Source organism: Rattus norvegicus, chromosome 1 (assembly GCF_021556685.1).
Source record: "Rattus norvegicus strain SHRSP/BbbUtx chromosome 1, alternate assembly SHRSP_T2T, whole genome shotgun sequence".
NCBI lineage: Eukaryota > Metazoa > Chordata > Mammalia > Rodentia > Muridae > Rattus > Rattus norvegicus.
Genome location: NC_141534.1, coordinates 187,055,438 through 187,078,876, shown reverse-complemented (window position 1 = coordinate 187,078,876; position 23,439 = coordinate 187,055,438). Strand labels below are relative to the sequence as shown.

The 23,439-nt window shown below is 40.0% G+C and overlaps 2 protein-coding genes across 25 annotated transcripts in view; one reads left to right on the top strand and one right to left on the bottom strand.

Moving 5' to 3' along the window:
• The window catches only part of Eri2 (ERI1 exoribonuclease family member 2), a 27,767-nt gene extending 6,006 nt beyond the window's left edge, over nt 1-21,761 (top strand). For 2 of the 22 annotated variants that reach the window (XM_087592889.1, NM_001191114.1), the window contains 3 exon segments: nt 70-151; nt 723-811; nt 968-3,686. In XM_087592889.1, the coding sequence (XP_087449015.1) occupies nt 764-811; nt 968-2,299 (1,380 nt within the window). In that variant the 5' untranslated portion in view covers nt 70-151; nt 723-763 and the 3' untranslated portion in view covers nt 2,300-3,686. 22 annotated transcript variants of the gene reach the window in all.
• The window catches only part of Acsm3 (acyl-CoA synthetase medium-chain family member 3), a 26,940-nt gene continuing 6,098 nt past the window's right edge, over nt 2,598-23,439 (bottom strand). For 2 of the 3 annotated variants that reach the window (XM_087619917.1, NM_033231.1), the window contains 14 exon segments: nt 22,400-22,547; nt 21,297-21,570; nt 20,476-20,686; nt 15,921-16,128; nt 15,156-15,299; nt 14,806-14,962; nt 14,489-14,568; nt 12,856-12,979; nt 11,788-11,868; nt 10,485-10,586; nt 9,353-9,480; nt 9,171-9,270; nt 3,562-3,681; nt 2,598-3,216 (listed from right to left, as the gene is read on the bottom strand). In XM_087619917.1, the coding sequence (XP_087476043.1) occupies nt 3,130-3,216; nt 3,562-3,681; nt 9,171-9,270; nt 9,353-9,480; nt 10,485-10,586; nt 11,788-11,868; nt 12,856-12,979; nt 14,489-14,568; nt 14,806-14,962; nt 15,156-15,299; nt 15,921-16,128; nt 20,476-20,686; nt 21,297-21,497 (1,743 nt within the window). In that variant the 5' untranslated portion in view covers nt 21,498-21,570; nt 22,400-22,547 and the 3' untranslated portion in view covers nt 2,598-3,129. 3 annotated transcript variants of the gene reach the window in all.

The following is a 23,439-nucleotide window of genomic DNA, read 5'->3' as shown; positions in this document are numbered from 1 at the left end:
GAGAAATAACTTTGTAACCTCTGTAGTAGTCATTGTATTTTTAAAAATATCTTTATTTTATTTCATTAGCTTTTTTATAACAGAAAACCCAAAGGACTAAGTGGTGCCTTGCAGGAAGTGGGAATAGAATTTTCAGGACGAGAACATTCTGGTTCGTATAAACCGGTAATTATTTCATTATATAAGTCATTTAGTCATATTAAAATTTTTCATATTAGTTTCATTTAGGGGGTAGTGTCATTATTAATAGCTTGCAGGCTAAAAAAAAATGTTCTTAACCTATATAACTCAAATTATTTCTGATTTTTGAGTTACCGGTCTCTTGAATTTAGATAAAGACCACAATCCAGTGGTTCTCGTTGGTTTAAAAATAAGTAAATAATGAAAATAACGAGCACATCACCTAGAAATACAGGTCCCTAGATAACATGAAGAAATAAACTGAGCATGACTAATTTTTCACAAATGATGGTCTGTACAGGTCACTGGTCACAATTATGAAAGCTGGGTGACAAATTTTCACCTGTGCAAACACAAGTCATTTTATCTCTCATTGGTAATGCTTTCACAACTTCCCACAGATGAATTTATGATAATTGAAATCAGCAAGTGGTCATAAAAGTAGCAGTATGCCCCAATTTCTGTTTAAATGTAATTTGTTTTCTGTTATTTCTTTATGGTAGTACCATGGCATTCAGTGTTTGATACTTTTATTTCCTCAGGCTTAGATGATTCTCGGAACACTGCTCTTCTTGCTTGGAAAATGATCAGGGATGGTTGCCTAATGAAAATTACCAGGTCCTTGAACAAGGTTAGTGGTGTCTTGTCGCTTTCTTCTGTCATTTTGAGTCCTCGAGTAGTCACTTATGCACCAATGACATTTTTCCTTTTTTTGTCATATATAATGTCTATGGAAGAAATTATAAATACAGTTCCTAAAGCAATGGATTTGTCTATGGAATCATAGGTTCTCACTAAGAAGAATCCCAAGATTTTGGCCAGAAATTTGGGTTCAGATCAAGTTGAAGAAGCATCTGCCTGCAACATTAGCATCCAGGATCCCAGCATAAACCAAAAGGAGCTCCAAAGTACAGGAAATCCCCAGGAAAATGCTCAAATGAATTCAGTTTGTGTGAATTCCTGTATAAAGGACCAATTACAACTAAAAAGCAACGTGAAAGCAGATCTTTACAATATCAAACATAGCTTTCCTCTTTTCACTACCAAGTGCTCGACATCTGTGCAACAACTGTGTGCTCCCACCTTGAATCCAGCTCTCTATATACAGAAGCCAAGTAAAAGTGAGCAGCTTGCATCAAGTGACCGCTCAAAGTCCTCAGCACTTGACTCCAACTTGGTGCTTGTGTCTACAACCATCCCGTCTGTTAACCTTGTTTCTGATGTAGAAATGGGTCATACTTTTGACTGTTTACCGATGTTGGCTGAGTGGGAAGATGTAGTTTTACTGCCAGCATCTCAGGCTGAGCCAGACACAGACTGTATGCCTCCTATTAGTGACACAAATGTGGATACTTCATTTAATTCTGCAGAGAGGTCACTGGTTTCAGAACAACCAGAAACACTTAGTTATGAAAACTTTGACGACCTTAAGGAAACTCCTCAAAATTCTGAGACATCTAAGTCTATTGTGTATAAGAGTCCTCACAGTACAGTCTATAATGTAAAGGGAGCCAAACACCCAGGTTCAGATGCCTCTGCGTTTAAGTTACCCGAATGCAAACCATTTCCTTTCACCAGTGTTCATGCCAATGCATCATCACATCCTTCAGTTTTGAGGAAACAACCTCTTCTTTCAGGTGGCACTAAAAGAAATTCATTTAGTCCTCCAGTGTTTCCACGAGCCAAAAAGCAGACCTTTGCTATTCATGAGGAAAAGTCAACGTCATCTCTCTGCTCCCCAGGAACAACTTCTTGTAAAGTTCCTCCCTCTGTGTTAACATCCACAGTTAATCTACAAGAGCCTTGGAAGACTGGAAAGATGACCCCCCCTTTATGCAAGTGTGGCAGAAGATCTAAGCGGCTTATTGTTTCTAATAATGGGCCAAACCATGGGAAAGCCTTCTATTGTTGCCCTGTTGGGAAATACCAAGAAGACAAAAAAAGCTGTAGTTATTTTAAATGGGAACAAACACTTCAGAAGGAAAGAACCAATGGCAAAACTCTACCTCATTCCTCAGGACTCACTTTCAGCTCTCCAGACACAAGCCACATTCGTGACAGAAGTTTAAATTTTCCTACTAAAAATTCTTTACGACTCAGACCTTCAATGAGAAATTGATAAACTCTTCTAAGCTGTCTTTTACTTCAGTATAAGCTTTATCTGACGTTCACACAGGAAAAATAGCAATAGGCTTTACATTATGTAGTCTCAGCATATCTGAGCACTGCAGCTACTCTGGAGCGGCTCAAACGAACAGAAGGGAAATGGATGCACTCTTGCCAAGTAGTTGTCTGTCAACTATGGTCTGTTCATGTGGCGATCCTTGTTCCTAGATGAGCATTTGGGTAGTCATATATTTCATACATTAACATTTGCTGAATTTATCAAACTATCCTAAAGAACTACAAGGAAAAACTATTTTTATAAACCATATTTATTAGGTTAAATTTAATAACTAACCATAGAATATGACAGCTGTCTCTTATACTTTGACATTGAAACAAATTTCAAACTATTTTTAAATTACTTGAATAAAATTATGACTGGTAAAATTCCTACTCAACTTTTAGGTAAGTATTCTAAGAATTATGACAGTTTCCTTCAAAGCTTGAAGATTTGTTCTGATTTGTATATTGGCATATTAGAATTGTTCAGTTAAGTTTTGAAAACCCATGGGGCAGAGATTTGGTTTAGAAACAGCTCCTAAAATAAATTTTAAGGCATCACGGCATCTGATAACATTCATTTTATGTTGCAAATTACAGGAACATTGACATGAAGGCAGAAGGATTCAGTGATTATATGATTTCATAATTCAGCCTATGGTTTCATTCTACAAAATAGTTTAAATCCAGTTTAAAAGCAGTCTGCCCACGTGATCTGTGGTTCCTGTAGACTCAGAGACACTGTGTTTACTTGTAGATATGCAGGTGATTAGTGGGCCAAGTTTAAGTTGTTGTCCATTCCTTTCTCCTCAGTTCATTTCTTTTGACCTTCCCACTGACAGTCTTTGGCAGCTCCTCAATAAATTCTATCTGTTGGTATTAAGGGGAGGAAGAAATTAGTCCATCACTTGTAGACTTCATTCAGGTCATGCCAGTTACCCAATATCTCTGTTTCAAATTCTAGGTAAAAGGATGAAGTTGGGTTTTTGTTTGTTTGTTTGTTTGTTTTGTTACATTAATATTATGAGCTAATTGACTGAATTATGTTAGGGGCGTCACTTTAACCTCAGAATTTTTTGATTAACTATTGTCATTAGCTCTGTTTGGAACCTCTTGCACAGCATATTTAAGGAGAAAGATCATTTAAAAGGAAAAAAACAAATAGAAAAATTTCCAAAACACTAAACAAGTAGCAGTTGTAACAAGGACACCTACCTTCCTGGGGTATTTGTAAGGTGCTGTAGTCTTTTTCACATGCTCCTGAATCTCTTTTTTCAGTTGTTCTTGATCATGGAGTTTGTAATCAGGATTCAGGACAATAAAGGCCTTTACTACCTAAAGTAAATGTGTAAAACATCAGACAAGTTATGTGTTTGATACCTTGGTATGTCTTATCTGCTTTCTCTGAGTGGGAATCTGCCTGGTGGAGTGAACCATTGTGGTGGGAATCATGGTGTAGTTTAGTCCAGGTGAATGCTCATGCTCCTAAGCTTCCCCGATGGTCCATATCTCAGTCTTAGTACCAGAGAGCTAGTGCAGCCTCCTTTGCTTGGGATCACCCTTAAACTCCTGCTCTGACCACATTTTGAACTGTGTGTTCTGATCTGAGTGTTTCCCTCTGTCCTTGGCTTGCACTTAGAAACACAGCAGCACACTAAGTACAGCCTCTTATTGTAACAGCCCAGGTAATTCTAGGCCCTACTCAGCTCAGCCCTTGTTGAAGGGAACAGCTCACTCAGACCATACATTCTTTTGGGTTTCTGTTTTTAAACAGAATCCTGACATATATATCAGGCCGGCCTTGGATTACACTGCTACACTTAGCTTATTTTATTTCCTCAGTAAGGACTGAACCCAGAGACATACCCAGTCTTTGTCCTGCATTCTTTATACAAGGCTCTGCTATTGTTCTTGACCCACTTACATAACCAGGAAGCAGGAGAAGTGACCAGGACTGGTGCTGCTATGCCCACAAATCCTTTCCCTGAAGTCAGCCCTACCCAGAACTATTATGAGGAGATCTACCAAGAGTTTGAGGACCTTTAATGGAGAAGGAAGAAATCTGAGTGGTATCCTGTGTCCTTTATTCCTCCCTGGGCACTGCCAGCACTATCACTCACAGCTTCCCTCAGTTGGCATACCTCTGGCTGAGGCAAGCAGTATTTAGCACCAAATCCAGGTTCCCAGCACAGGCTATGGTCCAGAGAGGCCTTTACAACTCTTTTATGATTAAGTACCCTGTGCTTTAGAAACTGAAATCTTATTAAATTTCTTTACTCCTTAATCTGAGAGAAACGCTTAATCAAAAATTATTTGAAACAGTCACTTAAGAAAGCCATTTGGTAAGAAGTAACAACTTGTAACTTAAATTTTTTTCACATTGAAAATTGTTTAGCAGAGGGCATTTTTTTTAACACTTATGACCAATTACCCTTTTTTTGTCTTTATTTTAAAAAGTTTGAATATTCCTAATTAATATGTTGACATCATCAGGAACTTATGTAGCTGTGCATGTGTTTGTTGTAGGTAGAATTTTATCCTATTTTTATTTTTGCAACTTTACAATCATTTTATGTTGGCAAAATTTTTATTAATTGAAAAATTAAAACTGTCTATAGGCATTAGTTCACATGTTAACTTTTATAGCTTTGATAACATGTACTTTATCTTCCTATAAGCCATTACAGAAAATACTAACTTAACAAAAAACATTATGGTAAAAAGTGTGAACCCTGGGCTGGAGAGCAGCTGGTAGCAGTGCACACCTTTAATCCCAGCGCTCGGGAAGGAGCAGACTAGGCAGTTCTCTTGAGTTTGAGGCTAGCCTGGTCTACAGAGTGAGTTCTAGGACCCCTGGGGCTCAGAGAGAAACCTTAACTTGAAAAAGCCAAAGACAAATATAACAAAACAAAATAAAAATAATATCACTGAAGTCAGACAACCCAGACCGAAGGGAATTTGTTGTGTGATTTTGATAAACTAAGATCATCTCTCTAATCCTCCGTTTCTTACTCTATAAAAGAAGCAAGGATTTGAAAGCTACTCTGATATAAAGCTTAGAATAATGTGTGGAGCATCAGAAGTCATCAGACACGATCTCAGATGCTATTCGGGAGTGGGAGCATCTTCATAGAGGTGGGGAATGGGGTATGGAAAGGGGGGTAAAGGGGATAACATTTGAGAAGTAAATACATAAAATAGCCAATAAAAAAAGAAAGAGAAAACAAAATTTTCAAAAAGTACAAATACTTAGGACTTAGGATGTTTGCATTTACTTGCTTTGCTTTGGTATTTTTTTAACCCATAAAGGCTAGCAGGATGGCTCAGTGGGGAAAGGCACTTGCTTCAGAGTCTGACACACACCACACCACATACATACACACACACACACACACACACACACACACACACACACACACACACACACACACACACACACAGTTAAACAATTTTCAATGTGAAAAAATTTGGTTACAATTGTCACTTCTCACCAAATGGCTTTTCTAAGTGACTGTTTCAAGTAATTTTTGATTTAAGTTTTTCTCTCAGATTAAGGAGTAAAGAAAACAAGACTTCTGTTCCCAAAGTACAGAGTACTTAATCATAAAAGTAAGAGTAAATGTAATTTTGGAAAAAAATATCATTTGAGCTAAGTTTCTCTGAACTTTTATACAAAATCTCTGATTTTAGGGATGCGGTATCTGTGGCTGGGCTAGTCTGTGTAGCAGCCACTAACAATGTCCGACTATTGAAGTTAGGTTGCCTTGGGCAGTCTCATCGTATTGCATGTGACTGGTAGCCCTGTGTGTTTGTTTCCTAGAGGATGCCATTTAAGAGCATTTTCATCATTGTGGAAGTCCAGGTCCATTTAGGACCTGTGGCCTTTGTCAGATTGTTAGAGCTGTGCCAGCCAAGGAATTTAATGGCTTAGCCATCTCTGTAAACCTACCTACCTACCTACCTACCTACCTTTCTCTCTTTCCTTTCTTTCTCTCTTTCTTTCTTTCTTTTTTCTTCCTTTATTTATTTCTTTATTGGGATGAATTTACCTATTGTTTTTAGTACATAGGAGTGTTTTGTCTGCATGTATGTGGGTCTGGTGCCCATGGTGACCAGAAGGATCAGATACTGTAGAACTGGGATTATAGAATCCCCATTACACATACACCCCACATCCATTGGTGGGCTCTGCGAATTTAACCCAGTGTGCTCTGTAGGTACTCTTAACCTTTGAAGAACCCCTGCCTGCCTGCCTGCCTGCCTGCCTGCCTGCCTGCCTGCCTGCCTGCCTGCCTGCCTGCCTGCCTGTCTCTCTTCCTCATATTGCTCTTTCTCCCTTCCTTCCTTCCTTCCTTCCTTCCTTCCTTCCTTCCTTCCTTCCACATTTCAGTATTTTAAAAATAGCACTTAAAATATTAAACATAAATTTTCAGGAATAGTAAAACTCATCTAGTCCTTTTATCCCTATTGGAAATCTTGTCTTTTAAAAAATATTCTGCCATGCATAGCAGTGTGCACTTGTAATCCCAGCATTTGTTGTTGTCATGCCTTTCATTTAGAATAACCCCCCAGGCTTCTGCTTTCTTTTGTGACAGTGACATTTCTTAAATCACAGCTCAGATCTTATTTTTATTACATGATTATACATATTTTATAAAAATTTGTTTTACTCTTAATACATACGTTGGTCTCATGGTGTAATGTGACCCTAATCACCTTCCTCATCAATACCAGAGGTTAGGGACCAGGAGCAGGCTTGTGCTGGGTGATAGAGCTTGCCTACCCTAGGCAAGGCCAGTCCCAGCACTTCTGAACCAGAGGTAAGAGGATCTTTCCAGGACTACATAGCATGACCTTTTCTCAATCAAGTGGACAGATAACTTTAAAAATAGCTTAGACAAAGGACACATTTTAAATTTTTAGAAAAAGTAATTAGGGGCTAGAGAGATGACTCAGCAGTTAAGAGCACTGATCTTCCCTAGGACTCCGGTTTAATTCCCAGCACCCACATGGCAGCTCTCACAAATGCCTATAACTCCAGTTCCAGGGGATATGACATTTTCACACAGGGATACATGCAGGCAAAACAGCAATGCATCAATAAAAACAAAAATCATTTAAAAAGAAGAAAAATATAATTTTAAATACACAGTGGAGGTGGGTGGGCAGGGAATTACTAGTAATCATATCTCATACTAAGCACATACTAAGCAAACTCCACCATTGAGTTAGATCTTCCAGGAAAATAAAAAATTCAAAGCAAAGTAGCCTGAAATTCCTTAAAATATTAAAGTGCAAAAATAACCTGAGAAGGGGCTGGAGAGATGGCTCAGTGGTTAAGAGCACTGACTGCTCTTCCTGAGGTCCTGAGTTCAAATCCCAGCAACCACATGGTGGCTCACAACCATCTGTAATGAGCTCTGATACCTTCTTCTGATGTGTCTGAAGACAGCTATAGTGTACTTATACATAAAATAAATAAATAAATATTTAAAAAATATAACCTGAGAAACTATTATGTAGCAGTTAAGAAAATGCTCATCTAAAGTCTTACTTGCTTTTAGAGTATTCACCTGAGAATAAGCTGAAATTAGGAAGGTTGTCAAACGTAGTTTGGTTTAACTGTATTAGGAGTCCTTAGAAACGGCAACAGTAGCAGTGCACAGTAAGCTTAAGGACTGTCAGGGGCAGACAAAAGATACTTCTCTTTGGGATAGTATCCCTAGGTCTCCATTTTAGCTGATTCTGATCAGTCTTTCTGGAACTTGCTACCCAATCAAAGATCTGGTTAGCCCTTTCCTAGAGAAGGAGCCAGACTGGCTAGAACAGGCCTGCCACAGAAAGCAATAGGCTGCGTGTGGTGTGCAGCACACATTGCTGCTTCGTGCGTGGATATCTTGAGGCATCCATCTCTATCCTCCGCCAGGAAATATTGCAGCCCACCAGTCTTGGGAAGTTCAAACTTTCCCCCTCACTCCAGCTAATGTCAACACTATACCAAGACTCCATAACTGTAGAGGAAACTGTAAGCCACCAACAGATCTTGACTGTATCATATTCTGGGATACCTGGTGACTGCCAAGCCAACCCTGGTCCTAAAGGCTCCACACTCACCCTGTTCCAAATAAACGTTTGCCTAGGCAGATAGAATTGACAGAGAGAGCAAAGAGAGGGAAGAGCTAAGACCCTGTGAGTGAGATGTAGTGAAGAGATGCTTTAAAAACTATCTGCTCCCTCCTCTCATATACCTGTCTCCCTTTCATAGTAAAATAGGGCAAACATAAGCACTGCTCAAGAGCTAAAACCGCTCAGGGTCATCCATGAACACAATGGGCTATCATCTGGCATCAAAGATCACTTGGGAAAAGCAATCTTGGAAGAAGACCAGTCTTTATTTTAAGGCAACATTAATAAGTAGAGTAATTAAGTGAAATATTGTTTTAAAATATGTGTTTAGGGGCTATGAAGGCAACAGTGCTTGCTGCTTAAGCATAAGACCCTGAGTTCATATCCCAAGTCCCGTGGAGCAGGGGCTGGGGGGAGCCAGGCATTGTACAAGTCACCTCAGTAGTGAGGGAGGAGACGAGGAGCAAGGGCTTACTGGCCCAGCATCCAGCCTAAACACTGAGCTCCAGTTTCAGGGGGAGACCTTGTCTGGAAAGAATAGGGTGAAGAAGTGACTGAGGAATGTATCCCAACATCCACTTGTGCCCACAGAGGGAAATCAAACCCACATACATGCATGTAACACACAGGACTGAAGTATGCTCTTAGGTCAATGAAGATGAACGTTGAGATTTTCTTTTTTGTTTTGTTTTGCTTACCTCTCCTCTGATGGGGTCAGGGCTGCTGACAACAGCTGACTCTGCAATGGAAGGATGCTCTATGAGAGCACTCTCTACCTCAAATGGTCCAATTCGGTAACTAGGAAAATATGACAGGAGCTCATAAGGATGAGCTAGATTGACTCCAGAATGCTTATAAATAGACATGCATAGAAAATTACCCAGAGGATAATATGACATCGTCTGATCTTGCAACAAACCAGAAATAGCCATCCTCATCCATATAGCCTCTGTCCCCAGTGATGTAGAAATTCCCTCGTAGAGTTGAAGCTGTTTTCGAAGGATTATCCTGCAAAAAAAAAAAAAAAAGGATCATTTTGTTTATATTAGTATGAATGTGACTCTTTTGTCCAGTCATTTTTTAAATGTTCAAAGAAAAAGCATCCTCAGAATGAAGAGGGGCCAGGGTCAAGTAGGAATGAATTTCGAGCTTTGATTTAGCCCAACGTAAAAGGAATAAATCGTAGTTACAGAGACTTGGTACAACTCCTGGAGGCTGTTTTATGTAGATCATAAGGTAAATGTTGCAGCATCCCTGAGATTTGAAGCATAGGCACAATTAAGCCATTTTCAAAATGATACCTAACATTGGCATAGAAAGAGATAGTTAAAAGAATTAAGCACAGTGCTTAATCCAGAGCAGATGTGTTCTTTGGCTTGGTTTTGTTTGCATAAGAAGAGACCAGTTCTGTAACTGGCATAAGAGGAAAACCAACAAAATATTGCTACCTTCCATAAAGGTCACTGGCAGGTATGATCTGGACCTCTTAGAATATTGATATAAATGCTGTTCTAATTTGTATACCATGGTTAGAGATGAGAAAGTGTCTAGTGAAATGAATTTACTTCATCCTGTGGCCCTATTTCTTGTTTCTCTAGTTCCTCTGGAGTGGAGGAGAGCTAATTAGACTTCAGAAAAATAGGTGTGTGCGTTTCCTGGTTGAAAAGGATCTATGGATGTTGGGAAAGCATAGCTAAGAGCTACCTGTGATGTTCACTTCCAAGGAGAGGAATATTGGCAAGGATATTGTTTCTTTGATTACCTGTCTGTGGGACTATTATTCAGAGCAATAAATCTGTCAGGAAAATTCCTAGGTGTGTTTTATAAAAATAGGAATAGTGACCAAATACATTTGGTATAGGGTCTCAGGTATTCAAGGCTGTCCTCAAACTGGCTTTGTAGTAACTGAGGATGAATTTGAATTTGTGGCCTTTCTGCTTCTGTGTCCCAAATGCTGGAATTACACTTTTGAAGAATAAATAAAAAACATATTTTAAAAATAAAGCTCTTACTACATAATGAGTAAAAAGGCCAAATGGTCGATCAGGAAGAACTTGAACAGCAATATCCCCTTCTTGTCCAGGAGGAAGAATAGTGCCATTTTCATCTAAAATCTAGAATAAAACATGTCAATTTATTTAAGGAAATTTTAATTTAATACCACATCTGAAATTTTAGCTTTGAATCTTTTGGGCCAGAATATAAGCTTAAAAAAACATTTTATATATGCTTTAAAATTCTAAGTGTATTATTTACCCAAGTTATCATTGCACAAAAGTTATAAGATGCAAATTACCAAAATGTGAAATAGTAAAAATTTTCCTTACCTCTACCACCCAGCAGTAATCATGTTTAGGCAATGTCTTTTAGGACATTTATAGACAGAAAAAATTAGGATCACTTAAATTTTGCAACCTGCTTTTGTCATTGAGCCATATGTCTTTGTAACACAGGGATTCTAGTGGCTTGTGTCATAGGGAAGAGAAATAATGTTTCAAACAAGTAACCTTGTCATTTGTGTGTTTTCACAAACTTGGGAAACATTGATTCCCATCTTACAACTGAGCTCCAATTAAGTGTAGGTCCTTGTCCTCTGGAAATTGATCCCTTTCGCCACTGTGGCTTTTTTTTTTTTCTTTTTTTTTTTCCAGGGCTGGGGACTGAACCCAGGGCCTTGCGCTCGCTAGGCAAGCGCTCTACCGCTGAGCTAAATCCCCAACCCCTGCTTTTTTTTTTTTAATATAAATACTAGTGTAAATCCTTTGTCTACATTAAGTTTTGAATCTGGGTTGACCTGAGAAAATTTTAACACTGCCTAAAGTGTACAGATGGGGAAATAGAACGCTTCTCCTTCTCAGGCATCAGACGGTACTAAGAACCACAGTTAAAGAAAGGCTGGAGGAACCACACAGGCAGGCAGAGAGAGGAGTGTGTGTTGCAGCCACTATGAACTCATGCCACTTTGGACCTGGTTAACCCTTCAGCAGGCCCTATCCTGCCTCTACATACTGTGCCCAAGAGTGCAAACACTGGAACCCGATTGCTTGAGACTGTGTTCCCACTCCAGGGGTCTGAGCTGCATGCACTGGGCTGAGTTCTTTCATTTCTCTGCAAAGTGGTCTTATTAGTAGTAAATCTTGAGATTTTTCTAGAAATTAAATGGGTCAAATCTTGTAAATGCCCAGAATTCATGGCATGATATAGATGTTTAAGCCAACATTTCTCACCCAATTCTCCTTTGGTTTAGAATTTAAGGTGTTTCACATCTAAAGAGGGAGGGTGGGTATGGTGTCCCCTGGAAGGGGACATACAAACCTCCACATTAAAAGCAGGAGAGGGCTTCCCCATTGAGCCAGGCTTAATTTTCATCCCCTTGAAATTTCCACAGATCAGCACCTAGGCAAGGAGAACAAAGTACGGCAACACTTTAAGCAATGTAAACTATGCCTCCATCTATTGTGCATTCAGTCCACAGAGAACTCAGCTGTGCAGCAGGGTCAACTAAGACCCATCAACTCTGCTGTCACAGAGTATAGAGATATAAGAAAAAAAACTACATGAATATGCTAACATTTTCATGTAGATTAACACAACGATCACTATGCTGGGTGTGTCTAAAAAAAAGTGTCCATTTTCATAGTTGTTTAAGTTTGAAATTTCAATGTTTTCAGGTAATAATTTTCATGGTTTAAAAGTTCAAATGTTAAAACTAAGCCAATGAAAAATGTTCCACTTTTCCCTTTCTCTGATCATCTTGTCTCCCTTTCTGCTACAAAACAACCACTTCATTCTTGCTTTGTTGATCTCTGGAGCTTCTTATTGGTGCTGAGGATTGAACTGAGGCCTCGCATGTGCTAGGAAAGCACACTACCATTAGGCCATGCAACCTCCTACAATTGTTTATCTGCATGAGCTCTTTAAAAAGCCCATTTTTTATTTTACCTTATTATTTATGTATTTGCTCATGCACACAGCCCAGGATGGTTTTGAACTCACAATGTAAAACAACCTTGCTCTTCCTCCTTCTACCTTTAGTGTGCAGGCTTTATAGGGATGTTTTAGCCGCTGCTCTGTAAGGAATCTCCAGGGAACCAGAAGCTCACTCACAGCTTTAACTTTTTTCTTTAGACAGCCTGTCACATAGATCCAATACCTTTTTCTCATTAAAACCATTGAGACATTCTCACCTTGGTCAATTAATCATTCTTCTTAAAAATGTCACACAGATATTTTTTCAATTAGGTTTTCTCAAGTGTTTATTTTTAAGAAATAGTTTCCTAACCATACCTTTTAGTATCCCTCCAGTGATCATAAGACACATTAGAAACTTTGGCTTTTATTTATATAATTCCCATCTAGCCCTGAGTTCAGTGGGGCAGGTACCGTTTCTGTCTGTCCATATCCTTCGTAGATGTCTAGTCCTGTCTTCTTTTTCCATTGTTCCATCACTTCAGGGTTGATGGGTTCCCCGGCACTCACACAGTGCTTCAAACTGTTGAACTTATAGCTTCTCCAAAAACAGGGAGTGAGTTAGTTAGCAAAGAAAAAATAGCGAGACATGGAAATTAGAAGTACAAAGTAGGCAGACTGCTCTGACACAATATAGCACCTGATGCCAGAAACAGCTGTAATGGAAAGTAACACTGGAGGCCATATGCAGATCGTTTTGATATAAAGTAATACCTGATACCATAAGCAGAGCATTCTAATACAAAGTAAGAAGACTGCTGTAATGCCAGGTTTCTTTTTTCTCTTCCTTTCCCTTCCCTGGTAGGGAGGAATCACTTGTTGCAAAGAAACACCATCTTTAAAGAAGGTACCCCCATTGCCTATCTCCTCCCCTCTGTGTGTGTGTCTCTCTGTGTCTGTTCCTTCTTCTCTTTCTCTCTCTCTCTCTCTCTCTCTCTCTCTCTCTCTCTCTCTCTCTCTCTCACACACACACACACACACACACATACACACACCTATAAACATGTAGCTCTGGAACTTGCTGTGTAGGTTAGGCTAGCTTTGAATTCAGTCTCTGCCTCTCTACACATGGCTCAGTGATGGTATTTTAAATCATTAATTAAAAATTACCTCATAACTGTGAACTAAAGTCCTCTGAAGATGCCACGTCTCTGTGAAGGACCTCACAGGCTGGACAGCAGCATGTTATGAGTGTGATGAGATGATTTCATGAAGGGCCAAAATTATCCCTGGGACACTTAATAGTCATTTATTACTAAATTGTGTATTTAATCTTATTCTCATTTTATTAGGTAAAACTTTTGGAAGAATATTTTGTTAAACTTAGGAGACTACTGGTTTGCACAAACTCTAAAACCAAGACTATTATAAATACTAGAAACCTAAAGAAGAAATTCCTTCTGGACTCCCTCATAGGAGTGATGGGCAAATGTGTTGATTTATGCCTTCCTTCTGTTCTGTGACTAGAAAGTTTATATAATCGCTTGCACATCTGAATCCATGGCCTCGACCCATTGACAAGCACATTTGGCTCAGAATAAACTGTATATTACTCTCTTTGGAGCAAGAGCTGTGCTTTTCTTCAACACATGAGATCAGAATTGCTGAGCTGTAAACGCTGTAACAGTATCTTCTTTTCAGAGCAACAATCAAGCATTTAAAATGGAATCAGTACATTTAAAGCATTCATTCTTCTGTTCTTTCTGAGAATTTGCAAGGAGAAACCTGTCTACTCTCTCAGCTTACGGAATAGCTATCAACCCAAAGTTAAAGGCCCTCCTCTTCTTTAAAAACTCTAACCTTTGCATTCAGAGCTCAAGACATGGTCTAATCTCCCCTCCCCTCTCCAGGTTTAGAGGAACCTGCTCTGGACACAGCAGCCATCTACAAAATGTCAGGAAGAACTCAAAGGAGAAAGAGAAAGAAGACACTGAACTGAACTGTACTAACTAGTGAGAGCTGCGGTTCTGGACAGGTGGGTCTTTCGTTTTCTAACTTCCTCTTCCTCTCTCCCTTGACTGAGTATCTGTTTATGAACATGTCTTACCTGGTTATGTCATTCTGTATAAGCATCCGGTAGGCAGTTGGTGCAGAACAGAAGACAGTGATGGGAAACTTGGAGAGGGTCTGCGGTTGAGAAATAGCAAACTCTGTCCCAACTGCAGTGTTAATTGGCTAGAGGCACAGCACAATGTAAAATTGTTTATTTTCATGGACATGCAGCTTTTCCTGTCTTTGTGGGCTTTGCAGAGGTAGACATCTAAAACCTCCCAATCTCCGTGTTTACTTTAGTTGCCAATCCCATCAGTGGCACCACTAATGCTAACATGTTTCTCCCCAGGAACCTCCTCTGTGCTGCCTTACTTGCAAGATGGAAGTTGAATCAAAACGGGGCAAATAGTGTGCAAAAACACATGCTCCTTGGGTCCACGGAGAAAAAACACTACTCCATGCAGACTTTGCCCAGCCTGTATCTGACGTATTCCACATCACGTCAGAGGCTATCAAATCCAGCCAGAACCTGGAATACAAATAGCACCGTCTTATAAATTTGTTGAATTGGTAGGAATTACATGCATATAAATGTGTATAAAGTTTAAATATATAAATTTACAAAAGTGTCTAATTTGTTGGAAAACAATTTTTTTAAAAGCCAGTCTACAAATCATTCTTTCTGCAGGTTGTGTACTGTAGGCACGGTTCTGGGAAAATACCTTCCGTTGACAGACAGTCCTAAACCAAAACTGCTGTGGGTGTGTCCAATCATCTTCGGAGGCCCAGTCGTCCCACTGGTGAAGTAGATGGCCATCAACTCATTGTGTTTTGTGTCCACACAGGTGTGGCTGTCACTGGCATATCTGCAAAGGACAATCTACAGTGTTTTTTATGAATGACTGACCTCTGAGGAGGATTTGAAAACCCATCATCTGCTTTGGGCCTTTTCTGCGTCTGAATCAGTGACTTGGATTCAGCCCCAAGATAAAAGCTACCTCTGTTTCCATCCTTTGACTTATGAGATATGAGCAGCCACCTTCAAGATTGTGCATCTTCTAGAGACAGCTCTCATCCAAAACTGATCATTGTGGGTGAGTAATTGTCACAGCCCTGAGGATCCATCCAAAGGCCAGAATTCCCAGTGTGTTAGCCCAGAGCTTCATACATAGAATACATAGGGAATACATAGAATTTCTTCCTCTGTCCAATTCTTCACCCTTTCTATCTTTCACAAGAGAACTCCTTAATAAGCCAGTTATACACCATTCTCTTCCTCAGAGAATGCTTTGTGTTGACTTATTTATTTTATCTCAACCACACCCCTTCTTACCCAGAAGCTTGCACTGCCATCTGTTAGTTCTGTAACAATCACTGAATATTCTCCTTACTTACTGCTTTTCTTTTTGTTGAGCTCACTGAGTTGGATAGTCTTTTCATTACTGCCTTTCTTTGTAGGGCACTGTTCTAAAATTAAGTGGACTCACTTCATCATCTCCTTGAGGTTCCCCCAGCCTTCTCTGGAGTGCTGAGACACAATTAATTTGGAGTGGAGATTTTCACATTTAGCTGCTACAATATCTACTGCTGGGGCCAAAGTATCATCAGTAATAATGCACTTTGATTTTGAAGATTGTAGCCTGTAGAGGATGTCTTTCTGGGTCAGCTGAGTGGTTCCTGGAATTAAAACTGTCCCTAAAGGAATAGAAAAATAATGTTTAAAAGCAAGGTTAACTTCTATTGTGATAGGGTAGTGTAACTAATATATTCACATTCTATGTGTCTCTGAATGAGTTATGAATTAACCAGGGGAGAAATCTGTTTGTCTTTCATTGTCCTGACAATGCCTTTCAAGGGGTCTCCAAGTCTGTGACTCTTTGCCCTAACATGAGAGCATCAATGCTGGCTGTCTTGTATTTGAAGTCTATGACCCTTTGCCCTAATGTGAGAGTATTAAGACTGACTGACTCTCTTGTATTTGAAGATCACCCATAACACTGAACTTGGAGGAATTTTGGTTGAAAACTAGTATGCAGCACTGGTGGTGTGCTTGAGCACCAGATATTATTCTATTTTGTGTATTTTAACTCATTTAGTCCCTGTCCAAACATGCCTAGCATGAGCAGCTTTCCATGGCTTGCCTTCTAGCTCCCGAATGTCAGTGAAACTACAGGACTCAGAGTACACAGCTGGAATCCAGACCTGGACATGTCACCACTCCAGTCCAGGGCCTCTTACAATACACGAATTGTTTGCTTTTTCCTGAGATATGTATCATTTCTGTGGTTCTACTCTTGCCTGTCATAAATTACAAAGTAAGGTATAGTATGTTGGTGTCCCAGAGCCAGACACCCGTAAACTTGGGCCTCAAATAAATCCTTTACCTCTGTGGTCCTCAGATTCTGTTTCTATAAAGTCAGAATTATAAAATATATCCCATATAGAATTATTCCAGGGTTAAATGAGTGAATGCATATAATGAGTTTAGAATAAAACTTAATGTTTTAGCTATTAGCTCTGTTTTCAAAGAATGAATGGATATTTTGCCTGAGTTAAAGACATGCTAACATGGAAGGAGGAGAAATCTCATGAGTTCCCACTCCTAGACAAAGAATTGTAGGGAACTAATGACTGCAGAGAGACGGAGAATTAGCCCCTCCAGGAATGAGCACCCAAATTATTATCTAATACAAAGTGGTCACTCTGAAACTGTACCTTCACAAACACAAACAGGGAGTCAGCAGGTTGCATTTCTATGTTTGTGCATCATATATGTAACAGTAACAAAAGAAAAGGAAGCTAGCAACTCGAGTTGAGGTGTATGAAGCATTGGAGGGAGAGAATATGGGAGGGGCTGAAGGAAAGAAATGGGGGAAGAAATTAATTATGTATTAATTAAGATATATGTGATGACTGTTCTTGACTGACAACTTGATCACATCTGGAATTAACTAAAACTCAAGTGACTGAATACACCTGTGAGGGAGTTTTCTTGACTGAATCATGGAAAGACTGGCCCTAAATATGGATCTTTTGAAGTGGGAGGAACCACCTTAAATTTGGCTCATACCTTCTAGTGGCAGCCTAGACAAAGGATGAGGAAGAAGAAAGTGCTTGTTTTGTGCCTGCTTGCTGTCACTCTCCAGCAAGCCTTCTCTGGCATTAGAGCCTACTTCTCTTGGATTCCAGCACATACTAAAGATGAACAGAGACCTCCAGCCTCATGGACTGGGCAACTACTGGTTTCTTGGACTTTCCAATGCAAGCTGGGCATTGTTGACATAGTCAGACCATAGTCAGACTCATAAGCCATTCTTGTAAGTCCTGTTTATATATGAATAGAGATTCATTCTATCAGGTTTGTTTCTCTAGAGAATCCTGGTTGTTACAATGCAATTCAATTGCCATTCAATTGCCTCCCTTTACTGAATTAATATGAAAGGTATCTGAAAATTGGCTCTGTTTTTCAGCATATAATCTATATGTTTATATGAAATAGAATAGTTTAGCTATCCTCTAATGAAAGAGTGCCACTAAATACTTTGGTATATTAGGACAATCAGAACATTAATTCAGCAGATATTTTATTGAACATTTACTATAATTACTGTAGTTACAGAGATATGCTACTATAGTAATGGCCTTTTAAGAGCATACCTAGCCTTATGGGATTTGCAGGTTATATATAGGCAAATACTGTGTCCAAAATGTTTAAATAGTAACACACACACACACACACACACACACACACACACACACACACAAATGATTTTAGGGTGCTGTGGTAGTTTGAATGAAAATTGTAAAAGTAACTTTTATTCATGTGATGTAATTATGTAATTATCATCCCGAGGCTTACTGCCCACCTGCTAACCTAGGCTTAGTCCTGGAAGCTTCTAGCCTCCCTACAAGCTAATTTAGGCCCAAAATGTTTTCAGTCTCTGAGACTTGCTGCTGAATAAGCTCACCCTTTCTTGTTCTTTCTGAGCTCTGGCTGGTTCAACTCAACTGTTCTGGCTCAAACCCCTCTCCAAGATGACTGACTCAATCTGGCTTCTCTTGCCATGTTTGGCCTCAGACTAACTCTGGAAATCTGTTCTAATTTTCTGGCTCCTTCCCATTCTCTGGCTCATTCAGTATTCACCTGTGTCTTGCTTGTTTTCTCTCTACGACCTGCCCTGGTAAAATTGCCTCCTTCTCTTTCTCCCTCTGCTCTGCTCACTCTTACATTGCCTCTCTTTCCTCTGTCTTCTTAAGAGAGTTGGACATGGTCTATTCTGTCAAATCTTTCTCTAATTCATCTCTTTGTCTGCCACTCAATTAGACATCACTTTTATCTATGAGTGCTTCCTTCACAAATTAACTTTACCTAAATTGTTTGGTATTAAAGTTGTGTACTAAGGGTGTGTCTGTATTTCAGCCAGAGGGATTAATGGCGTGTGATAATGGATGAGCCTCACCACAACTAGAAACAGGTTTGTTTTTTTTTTTTCAGTAAATAACACAGTCTCGGGGCTCACAGTGTGATCAAATATCCTGCAACAGAAAATGCCCCTATAGGCCCACATATTTGAATATTTGGTTCTCAGTTGGTGGAATATTCGGGAAGGATTAGGAGGTGTGGCTTTGTTGAAGGAGTTGGGGCCTTATTAGAGGCAGTATGTCACTGGGGGTGAGCTCTGAGGTTTCAAACATGCCAGGTCCAGTCACGCCTGTTCTTTGCTTCCTACTAGTGGATCAGATGTAAGATCTCAGCTACTGTTCCAGCATCATGCCTGCCTGCTTCCCACCATAATGAAAATAAACTGAGCCTCTGGAATTATAAGCAAGCTGTGAATTAAATGCTTGTTTAATATATAAATTGACTTAGTCTGAAAGAGCCAGAGTTGGGGTCAATCTAAGGCCAGTGGGAAAATTCCTACCACAAACCTCCCAGCACAAGGGCCCTTCCCTTCCAGGAAGAAAAAAAATCTTGTTTAGTTCCTGGAACAGCTGCAAGCCAAACTATCACACAAAGCTACCTGTGACTCCCAAAGGAAAGTCCTGAATGATACACTGAGTCAACCTGATGGTTATTTCACTCCACCAAATGTGCATAGTATGCTGCCTAGTTACCATGGTGCAAATTCTGCCCCAGTTGTTTGCAAGGTATATAATCCCCTGTTAAAATCTGCTCGGGGTTGTCTTTCCCTTGAAGTGAGATGACCCCAATATGTTGGAATGATTAAACTCCTCTTGGTTTTGCATTGATCACCACCTCTGTGAGTCTCTTTTCAGGAGATCCCGGTAGAGGTCCAGTTCAAACCTCACAAGTCATAGTGTTTCTTTCAGCAAAAGAACAGTAACTAAAGCAGGTGCTTAGGAAAGATAGCACCTAGGGGGAGATATCAGGGTAAGGTTGTCTGAGAAGGCAACATTAAACTGAGGATTGAGGAAGCTGGAGAGATGGCCCAGAGGTTAAAGAGCACTGGCTGCTCTTACAGAAGCCCAAGTTTTATTCCTAGTAACCACAAAGGAGTTCACAACCATCTTTAACTCTAGTTCCCCAGGAATGTGATGATACCCTCTTCTGGCCTCTGTAGGCACCAGGCATACAGATAAAACACAGATACACATACAGGAAAAACACTCATACACATAAATAATTAAATCTTAAAAAACAAACCAAACAGCAAAAAAAAAAAAAAAGTTGGACACTTGAAAGTTGAGTAAGACTTGGACATGAACTTAGTTTTGAGGGAAAGAAGTACCACGCATAGAAGATGGTATGCAGAAAAGTCAGGAGATAGGAATGAGCACAAACATTGCAGAAAGCATTTGTCATGATAGGGTCAGGAAGCCTAATGGTAGAGACATGAAAGGAATGGTGGAGAAATAGCTGTATCCTTTCAAGATGTACCTAAGACCCATGGAGCATGTCTTCAAGCAGAGTTACTAAATGCTGCCAAAACACACTGTGCCCAGATAAATGTCTCATGGTTACTTAGGTGTGTGGATAAACCTGGCTTGTTGACATGTGATCAGGAGTGTAAGCATACGAACCTGTTCGCAGACAGGCTACATTTGCAAGCCACCACTCTGGGATCTTGGGCAGAATCACCATTACTCTATCTCCTCTTTGCAGGGAACAGGCTTCTGTGAGTATGTTGGCAAATTTCCTGGATAAAGACCCAAGTTCTTCAAAACTCCATCTCACCTCCTTTCCATTTCCATCTACCCACCAGAAGGCTGGATTGGAAAGTCTTTTTCCAGTCTGAGGAAAGCAGAGCAGTCATGGACTTGAGGTTGTTATATAGTTAAATTATATTTCAGCTGACTCAATGAAACACATTCTCTGCAGAAAACTCAGAGGTCAGGACATACATGAAGTAAGTGCAGATCACTCAGAAGTTCCTATTTCTACATGCTGGGAGCCATGTCAGTTCGTTGGGACCAGGTCCTTTCTCATTTATCATGATCCTCCCCACCCCACAGTTAGAATTCTTATATCCCATCATTCCCTCATGGATGTATCTATACTTCATTTCTTGACACTTTGACTCTCAGAGTCACTTTTTATTCCTTTTTTATTTAAAAGTGGGAAAGAAACAAAAAGAATGCATTAATATAACCTAGGCTTTCTCAAGCATCCATGATGGAACCACTGGCATTGTGGGCCAGACAAGTCCATGTTTGGAGACTGTTCTGTACATTATGGGACTTCAGCAGTACCCTTCTACCTTCAAATGTCACTCGCAGCTATTGACTTCCACTGATCACTTCCTCCTGGCAGCAAAACTCTCTGTAGCCACTGCTGACTACCCCAGGGGGCCATGAATGCTTGCAGCTGAAACACTGTAGTCTAAGTGGCATTTGCTCCATACCTTTTCTGTATTGGTCCATTGGTCCAAAACATCTTTTGCAAAATTGAAATACTCTGGAATCTCTATTTTGAAGTCATGTTTCATGGACTCATAGTTGGAAAAGTTCTGAGGAATCGCTGTTCTGTAATCTTTATACAAGATTCTCCTGGGATCAGGGATTGCTAGGCGGTGAAAACACCTAGCACGAAGTAACATTGCCATGGTGACAAGAGATAGCTAGTATCAATATTATTAATTGTTTTGGAATGTGAGATTTCCATGCAGACTACTCCAGCTAAAAGACAGGTAAAAATGACATGTATTTGTCTTTTGTTTACAAAGTAGTAAGACCCCCAATGCAGCTAAGTTTTATTGTAATTGTTCAGCACTCTCTCAACATCATTTTCTGGGTATCCCTACATGCCAAACACTGTACTTTGATGCTTTGCTATTCTTGTCATTAAATCCTTAGAGAAACCCTGTAAAGGAGGTACTGTTGCTATCTTTGTATACAGATAGAGAAAGTAACCAGAGCCATTGGCTTGGATTCAAATCCACATCTATCTGCCCATTCTCCTGACTCATGCAGGTCTCAGTGTTCTGTGACTCTGCAGTCTTCTGACCTACAGTCATATGAAAACACCACAGACTATCTACAGATGAAGAAATTGAGAGTAGCTAGTATCAGCTGGGCCTGAGAGCACTGTCCATGTTAGAGTCTGTCTGGTTTATAGGCTGTGGTTCCCATGCTCCTCATAGGAGCCCACACTACCATCGAGTCCACACTTGGAGATATAATAACAGGGCTTCTGAGGGGAGATGCTCCCAGCCACCTACTCCTCCTTTCTTCTGTGGGAAATAATTTGATCACAAATGCAGTTACTTGACTGAGGCTATAAAAATACAGCTTTAGTGTTGCAGGACTGTAACTGAGTTTCTGCTCTTTAAGCTTCCCACGATTTTCCTACAGTAAAACATAACTAACTCTCACAATCACTGAACCATAATTTTAACAGTGATTCTAGCTGTGTGGTAGGGCTGCCTGGCTATGTAGAATCATTTCCGTAATGATAAAGTGTTCAAACAGGACAAAAATACCAGATGTTAGCCAAGCTTTATCTTACATGGATTTGGTGGTTAGGCATCGTGTTGATGAACTGGATGCATTTGAAACCCAGGCGCTCCTGGTGTCCACCTCCTTGTGTGAGAAGCTCACAAGTCAGTGATCTTGAGCTCTTCTAGATTTTCCACTTGAGCCTCCTTGTTTTTCACCTGCAAAGAAAGTGAACCTTAAGCAAAGGAAGCAGCAGACTTTACCCTATGGCATGAGGGTTTGAACTTGGGTCTTTAGACTCTCATTTGAATGGCTTTACTTTGGGCCAGCAGGATTCCAGCAAAGCAGTGACTTGATATCCCATTTATGCATTGCATCACCTGGAAAGATTTCTATAAAAATTTTAATGCCTGGATCATTGGCCAATTAAGTTAGCACTTGGGGAGTGGACCTATGTGATGTTTCACATTTTACTCAGAGTTGTAATGTAACCCAAGTTGAGATCCACTCATTCAGAGCCTGGGATCTATGAATCACTGATCCACTTGGGCACTTGTCAGAAGTGCATAATCTTTAGGTCCCACTCAAGATCAGTTGAATTAGTGGATTTAAATCTTTTAACAAGATTCGCCACACAAGTTTCTGTGTTCAAGTGAGACACAATGGTCTTTAGGATGTTGGCTAAGTCCATTGCCTGTTGAGTCAGACAATCATGGAGTAGGGTGTATTTGCCACCTAGTCACTGCAATCGTATTTGAAGAGTGAGCCGGCTCTCAGTTTCACCTTTTGTTAGTACAGAGACTGAGAGAACCTCTGTCAGAGAGGAGTGCTTAACTGAAACCTGAGCTCAGCCATGCAAAATTGTCCTCATAGCACCTGGCCTACTGCTTTTCAATGGAATGAGGGTTGGTAAATGGTGACTTCCTGGGCCATATTGTCTCTCTTGGGATACCTGACTCCCCCATAGATGTGGGTGGTACATAAGTAAGAAAATGTGCTCAAATTCTTCCAAACGCTTTCTGTGACCATGGATACTTGACTGGCATGCACTTTTCAGTGCTACACAGTATTGTTCCACTTTTCCCCTCAACTATTTAAAGATGGGAGAGC